This window comes from Octopus bimaculoides, chromosome 5 (genome assembly GCF_001194135.2).
Source record: "Octopus bimaculoides isolate UCB-OBI-ISO-001 chromosome 5, ASM119413v2, whole genome shotgun sequence".
NCBI lineage: Eukaryota > Metazoa > Mollusca > Cephalopoda > Octopoda > Octopodidae > Octopus > Octopus bimaculoides.
Genome location: NC_068985.1, coordinates 43,177,584 through 43,191,237, shown reverse-complemented (window position 1 = coordinate 43,191,237; position 13,654 = coordinate 43,177,584). Strand labels below are relative to the sequence as shown.

General features: G+C 32.9%; 1 protein-coding gene across 3 annotated transcripts in view; it reads right to left on the bottom strand.

The window, feature by feature from the left end:
- Positions 1 to 13,654, bottom strand: part of LOC106876494 (ubiquitin carboxyl-terminal hydrolase 7) — a 27,027-nt gene that overhangs the window by 12,274 nt on the left and 1,099 nt on the right. Inside the window, exon 1 of one of the 3 annotated variants that reach the window (XM_052968365.1) lies at positions 12,822 to 13,601. The exons of the other annotated variants lie outside the window; for them this stretch is intronic. Within the exon in view, the coding sequence (XP_052824325.1) occupies positions 12,822 to 12,927 (106 nt within the window). The 5' untranslated portion in view covers positions 12,928 to 13,601. Of the gene's footprint in view, positions 1 to 12,821; positions 13,602 to 13,654 lie in introns of those variants that run through there. 3 annotated transcript variants of the gene reach the window in all.

Genomic DNA, 13,654 nt, shown 5'->3' with positions numbered 1-13,654 from the left:
CCCCACCCCCAAAAAAACTAACACCCACTAGAAATGAAATTGCTTCTACCAGATCTTCCTTTATGGAAATCTTAGCACAGAAAATAGTCAAATTAGTCTCTGTGAAAAAGGTAATTTTGATGTATTTTTGGTCAGGGTTGGTAAATTTTTATCAACTTCAACTTAAGTAACCCAAATTGCTTCCATCTCTGACTCCACAGACCCTGCTCTTCAACATCTACTACCATCACAGTATCTAAATTACTTTAAATCACAAGTAATTTCTCTAGTACACCGACTTCAAGGGAGGAAATCTGCACTAAGTATATGACTACCTGAACTTCCTTTCTCAATTCCCATTGTTAATTTCTTGACCTTGAGAATTTTGATGAAAGCAAGGTTGTTGTCTTTGACAACAAAAGTGTCAATTGTTTGTCACAAGAACTGTCAAATGAAGATGCTTTGCTTTGAGGTCTGCCTCATCAGTAATGGATGTCAACTCAGATTGCTCTTGCAATTGTCATGTCTCTTATTTCATCCTTGTTAATTTTAAGTCCAAATGACACCATCCTCAATTCTTCCTTTATTCTTTGCACATAGAAACTCTGCCAAATTAGATTGGAGCCTGGTGTTGCCATCCGGTTTCACCAGTCCTCAGTCAAATCGTCCAACCCATGCTTGCATGGAAAGCGGACGTTAAACGATGATGATGATAGGGATGATTCACACACACTTGACATTTTATGCAAGACCTGCTTTGATTCCATAACCAAGGGCATCTATAGATGGTTGTGGAGGAGCAAAACTAAAGTTCCCAACTTATCAAGAGTTAGACGAGACTAGAGTTCCTCAGAGTCGGAAGATAGTTCAGTCCCAATCAGTTACTAAATTACTATAAGTTCAAAAGGTATTATTCACATGCCGGGTAATGTTGTTATTCAGATACATTCCAGATCACAAAAATCCACTCATCAATAGTTATATATTATCTAATTAAATATATATTGTAGGCAGACATGCCTGTATACTTAAAAAGTTTGCTTCTCAACAACATGGCTTCAAGTTCAGTTCCTTGCATAAGTGCCTTCTACTACAGCTTCAGACCAGCCAAAGCCTAGTGAATGGAGTTTGGAAAATTGAAGCCGAAAGAAGCCAGTCATATATGTATAATATCAAATCTACACACACAATGTGCATGCATCACCATCAGTCAATGTCATTTGTCTCCAGTCTTCCAGAAAAATATGTTTAGTCAAGAAGTATTAATGGAAATCAGAGAGATTTGTTTCAACAAATTCCATCTGATTCAAGCAAGCCTAGAAAAGAAGTTAACATAGTGATGATGTATATACAGACATACACATACCTATTCTTAATAAATCTACTCAACACAAGCCTAGCTAATGCATCAATCTCATCTCATCCCTAAACCCAGTACTAAATAATTCAGTCTTGCTTCTCTCAATTATAGTCCTCTTGTACTCCAACCCTACACCAAGTTCTGACTGCACTATTAACAAAATGAAGCAACAGAAGGACATAGACATCATCTCAGAAACTAGATTCTGAAGTCTTGTTGCTTCCTTTGTTTTCACATGTTCAACTGGGTGTCTACACTGATAATTCCACTGAAATAACTATTTTAAAAAAATAATTCATTAGTGAGAAACTTTATTTTTATTACCATACAGGACAAGCTTGCTTTTCACAAATTATGACATGGTTACATAAATTTGTTTAAAGACTCTTCAGCCAAATATTACCTATCATAGAATCAACTTGAAATAGTTTTGAACTATTACTTGCTATATTAAAAGATAACTAGTTTTGTAAGTTTGCTTCAAATAAACAACTGAAGATTGGGAAGTTGCAGTGCAAATAGATAAGGTGTATATGTGTGTGTGTGTGTGTGTGTGTGTGTGTGTGTGTGTGTGTGTATATATATATATATATATATATATATATATATATATAAATAACGTTTGTTAAAACACTTGTCTCATCTAGAAACCATTGATTAGATTCTAACTTCTGAACACCCTCAATAAAATAACTAAAATTTCAAGTGAATGATTTAAGAGTTTTTAAAAGGATCTCAGCTGTTCTTTTCTCAACTAGCTACATCAAGCAACAATTTACTAAATTTACTACAGATTCTGCTATAAGAACAAGGTCATCAGCATACAGAAGTTCCTATGGACAGCCAACAAATATTCAGGACAAAATACTGAAGACTGATTGCAAGATGATAAAGGATTGGTGACACGAGATTCTAAGGAAGACCCATCTATTCATGAAAGCATGGTGAAACATCGGCTGAATGGAAATAGTAACGAAGGTTCTTTTCTGCCTACCAGTCCTGCTCCCACAGATTTGTTATTGATAGCTATCACACTTAACACTGACAAATTCAACTACAAATGTGTATCTACCGTAAGTGTTTATTATTCTGTTGAGCACCATTTCCTTACTCTTCCATACCATCAACCTAATCAGTTCTCTCCTTTCAGCTCTATTGTTTACATTGTCCTAAATGAACAGGGACAAATATAGAGTAGTGAAGGCCTCTTTGTCTTGCAGAGTGCAAAATAATATTAAGGGAGCTAGTACTATGATAAACTGTACCTAGCACACAAGTGGTTGGTGTTAGAAATAACACCCAGCTGTAGAAACCATACCAAAAAACACATGAGCAAGCTGTGGTCTCTCCAACTATTTCAAAAGGGCAGTAACTCTGAATAAGAACTGACTAGGACCATGAAGACCTGTTCAACCCAAATCAGCATGGAAAGCAGACATAAAATGATGATGATCCTAACTGAATATAAATGTTTTAAAGTGAATTGTTCTACAATGAAAGGAAATACAGAGTAATGTTTGATAAATTTTCAAGAGGCAAATTTAGAATTATAAATGCTGGGATTGGTGACTGAGTACGAAACAACACTGGGAGAAAAAAGAAGCTTGCTGCCTAGACAGTTGAGTATATTTGGAGCACTGGTTCCATTTCCCCCCATTACCTCTAGTTTTGAAGATACAGCATGCCTTTTTAGATGCTGATGTCTCCATTCAAGCACTGAAATTAAGCACTAGAGACTTACCAGGACTATCCCATTGAATGGTGCAGCAATTAGCCATCAAATATGTAACCCCACTTTCCTTCGTATCTCTATCTTCCATTGCTTATATATCCAAATGGAATCTCTGTTTCCTTAAATTACAAATTTTTCTGGAAAGTGATTCCATAACTAAAGATAATGTACCATAATGCTCAATGTTATAGCCAAGTTTATTAGAATGGGAGAGAATGTCCTCTTATGGCTACCAAGAAAGTTTTCAACAACCAGATCAAAGACAGTTGCCTATTAAATCTATATAAAATAAGAATCTTTTATCTAAGGTTCAGCAAAAATCCCTAACTTATGTTTTTTCATGTTCAGTCCAGGGAGCTTATTTCATAAGTAACCAAAGCAGACACCATTTTTGTTCAATACATTTATTCTAATCTTTTGGCTAAAAAAAAAACAAACAAAAAAAAACAACTGATATGTAGTAATATGTGGTTATTTTAATGATGCAATATACTGTCCAAGATTTATCATCAGGATAAAAGCTCATTGATTAGAAATGTTTGGAACCAGCATCCAAAATATGCTCAAAATTAGTCTAAAATGGGTGCAGAACAAAAAATTGACATAATGAACAAAAACTAGGATTTTTAGCTTCAGAGCTCCAAAAGTAGTCAAAAACAAATCTCAGATTAAAAAGTCAGAGTAAAATAGTTTTGCCCAGTGGAATTAAACAAATAAGAAATTAGAGAAGATTAAACATTTAAGTCATGGAATAAAACCTACCAAAGAGAGCAAACCTAGTTTGAGTTACCTTAATTATGCTAACAGTTGTATGAAATTAATGCCTTTTTACTTGTTTGTCATTGGGCAGTGGCCTTGCTTGGGTGCCACCTTGCCATGTTTAGTCAAACAAATCACTCTCAGGACTTATTTTTAAAAGCCTGGTACTTAATCAATTAGTCTCTTTTGCTGACCATAAGGAATGGGGATGTAAACAAACCAACACCAGTTGTCAAGCAGTAGAAGGGGACAAACAGAGAGAGAGAGAGAGAGAGAGAGAGAGAGAGAGAGAGAGAGAGAGAGAGAGAGAGAGAGAGAGAGAGAGAGAGAGAGAGAGAGATTTTTCAGTTTCTCTCTACCAAATCCACTCACAAGGTTTTGACTGGTCTGGATAATATAGTAGCCCAAGGTGCCATGCAGCAGCACTGAACCCAGAATGTGTTAAGGAAACAACCACATCTGCACATATGATCAATTTTTATCAAAAATAAAACAAATCTATACTGAAAAATGAAGGAATACAAATTCAAATTAGAACTAAGCTAATATTTCCATAGTGACACAAATTTGCCTATATTAAACTAGGACTTATATCTAGATGAGTCTCTCTCTTACATTCCAGACTACCAATTTGATAGTTTTCAACTACTTGATGGCCATTAAACTGTGTACTACAGTAATCTGCAGACTGTACATAATCTCCACTTTAACCAGTGTTTCCTCCTCCTCCTGCCACCCAACACACTTCAGTAAGCTCTTTACTCTATATTTTCTCCCTAGAACTACCACTCCACCTCAACAACTGACATGAAAATCATCTTAAGTTAAAATTAGCCAAACTGTTCTAATATTCTGGGAGAGCCTAGAAAAAGGCTAAGAGCTATGCTCTGCTTAAAATTTAGATTATTTATATATATATATATACACACACAATAGTTTTCTGAAGCATTTTTTTCTTCATAAAAATAATAGTCAAGAAAATTGCTTGATGTACATAAATTATTGTATGGGATATATGACTTGCAAAATTAAACTGAGAAATTAAAAATGCTAATTCAAAAAACTCCCCTAAATTTTTTTGAAGTCTGATCTGTTCACTAAACATTTTCATTTGGAACCAATTGTTCCTAGAAGACTTTTTCATACTTTTAATAAAATTACTACACTTACTCCACCTCCAAACATAATTTAACAAGTCAATTTGGTTCAATATATAACATACAGAAAATTAATTTCAGTTTAATAACAAAAACAAACAGATGTGATACTGAGATAAAAAAAACTATCAATTATACAACAGATTTCTATAGGCTGAATTGAATTTTCAAATTAGAGTGAGTATATATGTAAGTGCACCTATGTATATATTTATCACTTTAACGTCCCCCCTTTTCCCCCACCATAATTGCATGAGTTGGGCTGAGCAGATTTTTTTTTTTACAGCTGGATGCCCTCCCTTCCTGTTGCCAATCCTTACCTGTTCCTAAGCAAGGTAATATTTCCCCACGGCCACACCATTTTTGCTATATTGGAAATGAGCAATTATTTTACAATAGTCACACAATGTCATAAACAAGGAGACAACTATACACTTATACACACACACACACATGACAGGCCTCTTTCAGTTTCTATTAGCCAAATCCATGCAAGTCTTTGGCCAGCCAGGGGACAGTAAAAGAATTGCCCAAGATGCCATGCAGTAAAACTGAACCCAACATCATGTGATTGGGAAGCAAACTTGACCACGCAGCCATGCTTGCATACACACAAATCAGAACACTTATTTTCAATGACTTTTTCCCAGTTGGATTGTGTGAAGTATGAACTCATGATTAACTCCATCACCATTCTGCCTTATTTTGCTTCTCTTCAACAAACACTTTTTTACATAATAAAATAAATTCTAATAAAAAAATTGGCAAGGAAATTATATATAAATCAAAAACAGATTTATTAAGGGGAATAAAACTACAAAAAATTTGGATGATAAAAAAAACAAACTAATAGAAATTAAAGAGAAGAGAGCAATGTACAAATTTCATGTCACCATAACATAACAGAAAAAGAAAGAATCCCTGTGCAGCAATAAATAATATATGGCCCATAAGATAAATAAATATAGTGTGGACCAAATGCATGGTGTGTGTGCATGCATGAAAAACATTGGAAAGGAGAATCCTCTTGCAAAGAAATTCTAAGGTTGTCAGAAACAATATTTCAGTCTAATGATAATAGACAATCCAAGAAAAGACAGTTTATTACTGAGGGCTGTAGAGTTGGAAGTAATAATTGGATTGCTAACTGGAAGCAGAGTTTATAAAAATGCAAACTGCAATGTCAGAGTTTCAAATAATAGTGAAAAGGAAGGGAGAAGTGTTGAGTTTAATTTAAAATGCTCAAGTTTTTGTAGGTGTTTAGTATTATAGTTTTAATTGATGTGGACTTTTTTTGAACTGGTAAACAAAGATATTCCTAATATTTTATGGGTTTTTGATAAAAGTAGCCATTTAAAAATTTTGTCTGATGTATAATTATTTGTAACTTCAATAAACATTAAAAACCCTTAACATAGCTATAGCCTTTACACCTCAAAAGGTTAAGGAGCTAATAAGTGGGCATGTATTGGTGTGCTTTCAATCAATATAACATGATTAGTTTAATTACAAATAAAGGATGCAGAGCTGGAGGTTTTGTGTACTGTACTGGTTCCACAGCCCTGATTAGAGTTGTAAAATGGCATATAAAAAAAATGTAGAAATTAAGATATTTGGAATATTTAGAGAAAGAGAGCAGAGTAGGAACTTAAAGTAATATCCTTAGATTTTGCATGATGAAAATGGAAAATTTATGTATGGATATATACAGAAAATCTGCTTTTCAAACATCTTAATCCGAGGAATTCTCTTTTTTTTTCTTTTACTTGTTTCAGTCATTGGACTATGGCCATGTTGGGTCACCACCTTCAAAAGGTTTTAGTAAAATAAAACCCAATATTTTCAAGTATGGTCTTATTCTATTGGTTTTTACAGCCAAATTGCTAAGTCATGGCAGCATCAATAAACCAAGTAAGTAGTTGGGGGATAAAGACAAACACATTCACACACATATATACATACATGCAAAGCATGAGTCAGTCTGGAGTTATAGTAGAAAACATTTGTACAAGGTGCTGTTTAGTAGGACTGAACTTGAAACCATATGGTTGCAAAGCAAGCTTCTTAACCATACAGTCATGCCTACTTTTTGTTTGATAAAGGAGAGACATATCTGACTTGCAAATCTAACAAAATCTGTCCATCTGAGAAAGCAGAGTATGACATAAAGCAGATATCGCAAATAAGACATTTCTGACGAACAGAAACAAAACGTATTAAATCCTTGCAGAATATTTGAAGTAACTGTCTACTATATCTAATGAGTTATATGATAGAAAGGAACAAAGGTAATTATAAGGTAGTAACAATCTTTAAAGCAGAGATATAAAACATTTAAAAAGACAAAGAAAGCAATGAAAGAATAAAATGTTTGACAATAACCAGCAAAGAAACAGAGTTGGTGAGGTGTGTAGTCAATAACAAAAAGTGTACTAAAAATAAAACAAAACAAAAAAACTTAAGATCTTGCAAAAGAGAAGGGCTTTTTGTAAAAGACTCAACAATCACAAACATTGACTTGTGTGTGTATGGGAGGTGGGGGTTGGAGTCATTTTATAATGAGAAGGAATTTTCTAAGAAAAAACAAACAATCAATCAATGAGGTAACGATGTCTAAAAAACCCACTGATTTTAATAATATTTTGTTTGCTCGCAATGAGAGAAAAAAGAACACGATACAAAGGAGGGTATATTTTCCATGTTTTATGCTAAAACTTAATCATAAAATTGCCAGTGATATCAAAACTAAATTTTGGTTATTTTCAATACTAATTACTCAACCCTTAAGAATGAATGATTAATCGTTTTTTAAACTGTCCCCTAGTTCTCTGAAACAAATTCATTGTTTTGAAATGATCTAAATAAAAATCTTCCATCAAAATTTCATGTTAATTTATGTTCCAAACACCAGATTAACAATGAGTTATTTCACTAAATTATTTTCAAAGTTAACCAAAACAAAGCCAGCACATTTTAACTGGAATATGGTAACAAAATGGTTTAAGTAAACATTGGTAACATTTAAATGGACAGAATTTTAGATACTAGCTAAATGACTGCTGGTAAAGATTTAAAGATATGAATTTATTCATCACAAACAACGGTGTAGAATGAAAGTAAAAAATGACAAGAACATCCTACTTAATACTGGTTTGCTATGTCTTCACAATTAAAACTTTCCTTTGACAAGATGATATCAAGGATATTCCTTGTTGCAAAATTTACGGGTGTTATGAATTTGGGAAAGACTATCAAATTTGAAAGACAATGATAACAGGCTTTATAAGATATACTCACCACTACCTCACAACATGTAATTTTTTAAGCATTAAAAATAATTTTCAATTAGAGTTGTCTAAAAAAAATGTTAAGACGAGTATTTAGAAATATATCTTACTGATTGAATTCAGCTTCCAAATAAAAATCGTTTTATTTTTTAAGCCTAAAATACTTTTTGTGAAAGAGAAGCTGTAAACTAATTCGATGAAAGTCACTAGTTAGTAAGATTGCAGTTGTAGCTTTTTTAAATCTCCATAAGAAAAGGGACAGTAAGATATTTGGCAAGGTGAGTGTAGCTGATATTCAATTTGAAAGAGAGGTTTGTGAATATGAAGCTGATTTTTAGAAAGAAGCAGTTCTTATAGGGATTTGGTATGAAATCTAGATGTACAGAGGGGCAAGAAAGTAATGATGATGAGAGTGAAAATAACAAAAATTGTACTAGTTAACCAGCTGAGAAGTTGGTGTCTTTCATTGCCCCTGTACTGTGGTCAAAACATTTTACTTTTTAAATTGCCCACCTATTTAGCTCTAAGTAGGTACCACTACTGTAAACAAATAGCTGCAGTGTAAAATTACGAAATGAGTTATTGGATTAAAACAGTTCAATTTTTGTGAGAAAGACACCAGCAACCGGCCCGTTTCCTATTAAAGGAAAGACATGTTAGCTGGATATCAGAAACTGGTTACAAACAACAGCAACCAAACGAACAACACTATGAAGGGATAACTATAGTAGAAAAGACAATGTAAGGACACAGATTATAGTAAAGCCAGTGGTTGAAGAATCTATGCTACACAGACATCCTGAATGTGTGACTGTACTTGTATAGTAAATTTAGGGTTTGCAGTCTTAATGGTTGACTTGGCTAATGTAAAGAATGTCGGGCCTCTATGAAAAGTTATCAGAAAGAATAAGTTTAGTATTGCTGAGGCATGTGAGGTACTTAGTTGAGAGGACAATGCCGGAAGTTTGCATGAAGTTGATGTATTTTTGTCAAATGAAACTAAATTATCAAATTCTCATTATGGGATGTTTTGTAGATATTCACTCTACATTAATAGCTCTGGCAAAAGTGTCCGAGAATGAGGAAAGGTGTTGACAGCAAGTAGGTCAATGAACTGATAATAGAGAAACTGCTACACAGCAGTGTCAGAAAACTTCCAGTGACTGAGGTAAGCAGCTTCACTAGATGACTTATAACTTAAGGTAACCATGGCAATAATTGAACAACAAACAAAATTTTGCTACTGTTTGTTTATACAGAAACTAATATCCTTTGTCTACTTTCAGAGGAACTTTTTATATTCCAAATTAATACCTTAAAGAGGGTCCACTCAAACAAAACCCAATTCTGGGTGAAATAAGATCAAATAGTTTGTGTAAGGTTACAGTGCTGCTGAACTATGGCAATATGGTCAAGAGTTTAAACTTGACTACAACCAGTCACTTGCACTTGGATAAAAAAAAAACTGCTTCTGGTTGACAAACAGGTTCTACTCCAAATTCTTATTTAAAATGGTTCCAAAAACATCCAATAGCAAAACCATTTGGCCCAAACTCATGAAAACAATCTTGCTCTAGCTATTATGAAGCATGAAAGGTATTCTATATGATTGCTCTGTTCAGGTCGACAGAGCAGACACAGAACCAAGCTCACATTATTTTGTTCAGTAATCTTATGGAAACTTTTTCTTTATTCTGATTCAATACTTAATAATACCAAACAACAGTGGATTGAACAAACTTTTATGACAAAATTAAGTTTAGTTAAGAATCAAAAGGCTTATATAGTGCTGACCTTAAGTGATCTATGAACAAATTAGCCTTTTATTTAAGGGCCATAGAGAGTGATTTGAGGGAGGTCTGCTATTTCTAACAGGTGATCTTTATTGGAGAACTCCCATGGACTGTTCATAGTCTATATATAAGACTAGAAAAATGAATGTGAATACTACTGTGGTTCTTGACTACCTTTAACAGAGTTCACTATAATTAGAACCCTGCTTCTGTTTTTCCTGAAGATATTCTAGATAGGCGCTGATTGCCTACATTGGACTAGCACGAGCCACTGGTGTTTTATATACACAAATACATGCTGCAGATATGAAAAAAAAACCCCAACTAGAGTACAAGTTACTGTGATGTAGCAATAGCTTTATTAAATTAACTTTTAAAGTAAGATCCTACGAGACAAGGGGAAACATTAATAGCTACAAATAAATGGAAACAAAGTTCTTTAACTGATTCGTACAAGGTGTTCTTTATCCAACCTAAATTTTATGAAGAGTTTAGTTATGTTTTTATGTGACTATAAATAAAGGTAATCTTGTCAACTATCTACAGCTGTTAATAGCATTTAATACAACATTCTTTAATCACTGCTTCATACATAAGCCTTCACCCTGTTCTACATAATATGAAACACAGCTTTCTATAGAACTACAATAAAAATATAAATTTGAAAAAGAATTGAATTTTATGTTTAGAAAACAGTGACAAACTTATTTACAAAACTATGATAGCAAAAACAAGATTTCTAATTTTTCAATTTAGATGACCGAAGTTCAGTTACAAATGTCAGGTAAACTGATCTCGTATAATCTTCAAATATGAAATTAAGAATAAAGTGATATAATATTTTTCTCCTATTTCAGGCAAATTTTCTATCCGAAGTATAAAAACTGATACAGTATCTTTCAACGACATAATTATATATATAAAAAAATCATGTCCTAATAATTTTTGTGAAAAGCTTAACTGTAAAGGTTTGTTGCGTGTTTATAATCTATATATACTGAGATGTTTATTCTAGGATGGTTTTATTTCGTAAATACTGAACCGTCCGGAAGCTATTGTTCTCTTGTAATATAAAAAGCAACGTGGTTATTTTTAATATCAAGTTCAGTTAATAATTGTTAAATGCACATTTCAGTGCATTGCCACATGGCAATGAACAAATAAAATGTATGGAGAAACGTCTTAATCTTGGAAATACCAAATATTTTAATTGCAATGTAAAGAAAACCAACATGTAAGAGAGAAATTTAATGGATTGTGTTAATATAGTTTGAGTTGGTAAAAAGAACAAGCTGTTCAACTGTTTCCTCACCAATGGTCGGTGAAGGAGAAAGATGGTTATGTCGCAGATACAATAATAATAATAATACAAAGAGTTCACAACATCTTCTGGCTCACATAGATCTTAAATTCTTTAAATATATGGTGTTCATTGTCAAGAAATGGCCAACAGTACAATGATGTTGTACAGACATTAACGGTAGTCACTTATATTGAGTAGACTAGTTTCTTCTCGGTAACAGCTATGTAGCTGGATTAATTAAATCACTATCTAAAGCAACAACCATATTTATTGCGTGTGCATGTGTATTATATATATATATATATATATATATATATATATACACACACACACACCTTTACGCATCTTTAACCAAACATTAAATAGAAAATGGAGGCCAGATGGAGGGGGGGATGTCCAAGCAAAATAAATGGTTATATATAAAAATATTTCACGGATAAAATTGACAAAATAAAACAGTAATATTACATAAACTGGTGGTTTTAGTTTAAATATAAAAGGACAGGCGTTTTCATTTTTAACGTATATATACGTGGTATGTGTGTGTATATATCTACATATACACGCACACATACATGTATTCATATAAACATCCAACAATGTGCAATGAAGTGAGCAATGAAACTAAAGTTTCCATTGATCGATCGATGAGGAAAAATATAAGGAATTCAATAGTAATAATATATGGGGAGGACTAAAAGATACGAGAGAGAGAGTTATAACGGAGACGTCTACAATAATGGAGAAAAAGATGGAGCGTTCTTGGCTGTGTTTGAAATAAGTAAATAGATGGATCTTTATTAGATGCATAATTTATAGGAAATAACTAGAAAATACTTTAAATGTAAAGAGTATTAATTGGATTGGAAACAGAATGACCGGTGCAATGTTATTTAATAGCTGATTAAAAGTGGGGGACCAGTTTATATACTGAATTCATCTAATACAGGTCCCTCACATTATAACCATTTCATCCCCCTATTTTCTCTTCTACCATGATACATTGGCATAGCTAGATGAGATTACTCCATCATATATTATTTATTTATTTATTGCAAATATATTTTAGTGGTTTAATTTCTAAAAACGGGGAGGAAATTAATAAAGAACAGATTATGGTAAGATGAAATATAAAGATGAGAAATTATAAAGATAGAAAAGAGAACGGTCTTATTAAGATTGAGAACAGGAAAAGAGAAGTTTGGAAAGGGAAAAGATTACTTCAAACTGATCCTCCTTCCTTTCTTAAACAAATGAAAAATAAAAACAATTCTGAAAATATTACATATGAAGAATAGAATAACAACAAAGAACAGTAGCAATAATGATTGAAACATTAAAACTGAAATGATTAAAAAAAAAAATACTATGAGATGAGATGATATATATGTATATGTTTATATGTGTATGTATGTGTATATATATATATATATAAATATATTATTGCTAACCCTCTCTGGATTCCATCTCAACATCTTGCGGTTGTTGTTGTTGTTGGTGCAGTAGTGGCTGCTCAGCCTCCTGTGTGTCTGCCGTCTTGCCATTAACATGGTTCATCGTGTCCTCCTCGCCAGCGCCTCCAGTGACCGTCTTATGGCGATGTTCTCGCCTCGGAGTCGAAGGACTTTTCTGCGACACAGTCACTTTGACGTGTTTACTGGTGATGCGCCCAATGTCTGCAGTATTTCAGACCCCTTCCACCACGGGGGAAGGGACAAAGCACTCCCGGCTAGTTAAGTAGGCGAACAATTAAAAGGTTTCCCTGTGTGGGGGAACGATCGACCGAGCAAAGGGGAAAAATAAAGTACTTGTGTGTGGATATGTAGATATATATATATATAATTGAATTTATATGTGTTTATTTTAAGTATGCATATAAAGTGTAGGTGTGTTTATGTTTGCAATTTCAGTCAATAACAGTAATATTAATAAGAAATGATTTGCTTTCAAATTAATTAATACTGTCAATATTATATAATAAAATAATACTAATATTAATAGAGAAATGCAGGTTGCAACGGTAATTACAAAAAATAACGATAATCTCAATGGTTAAAAATATAAATCAATGTATTAGAATTAGTTTGGATAATAACTACGTTGCTGAAAAAATGTTCTCTTAATACTTATGGAAGGTAAGAATGTTCTTGAGAGAAAGCTTTAAAGAGAGCAATATCGACTTAAATGTCCTACTATTATTGCTCGACACATAAAATACATATAGAGAGAAACAGAAATAGCTATATATATATATATATATATATATATATATATATATATATAT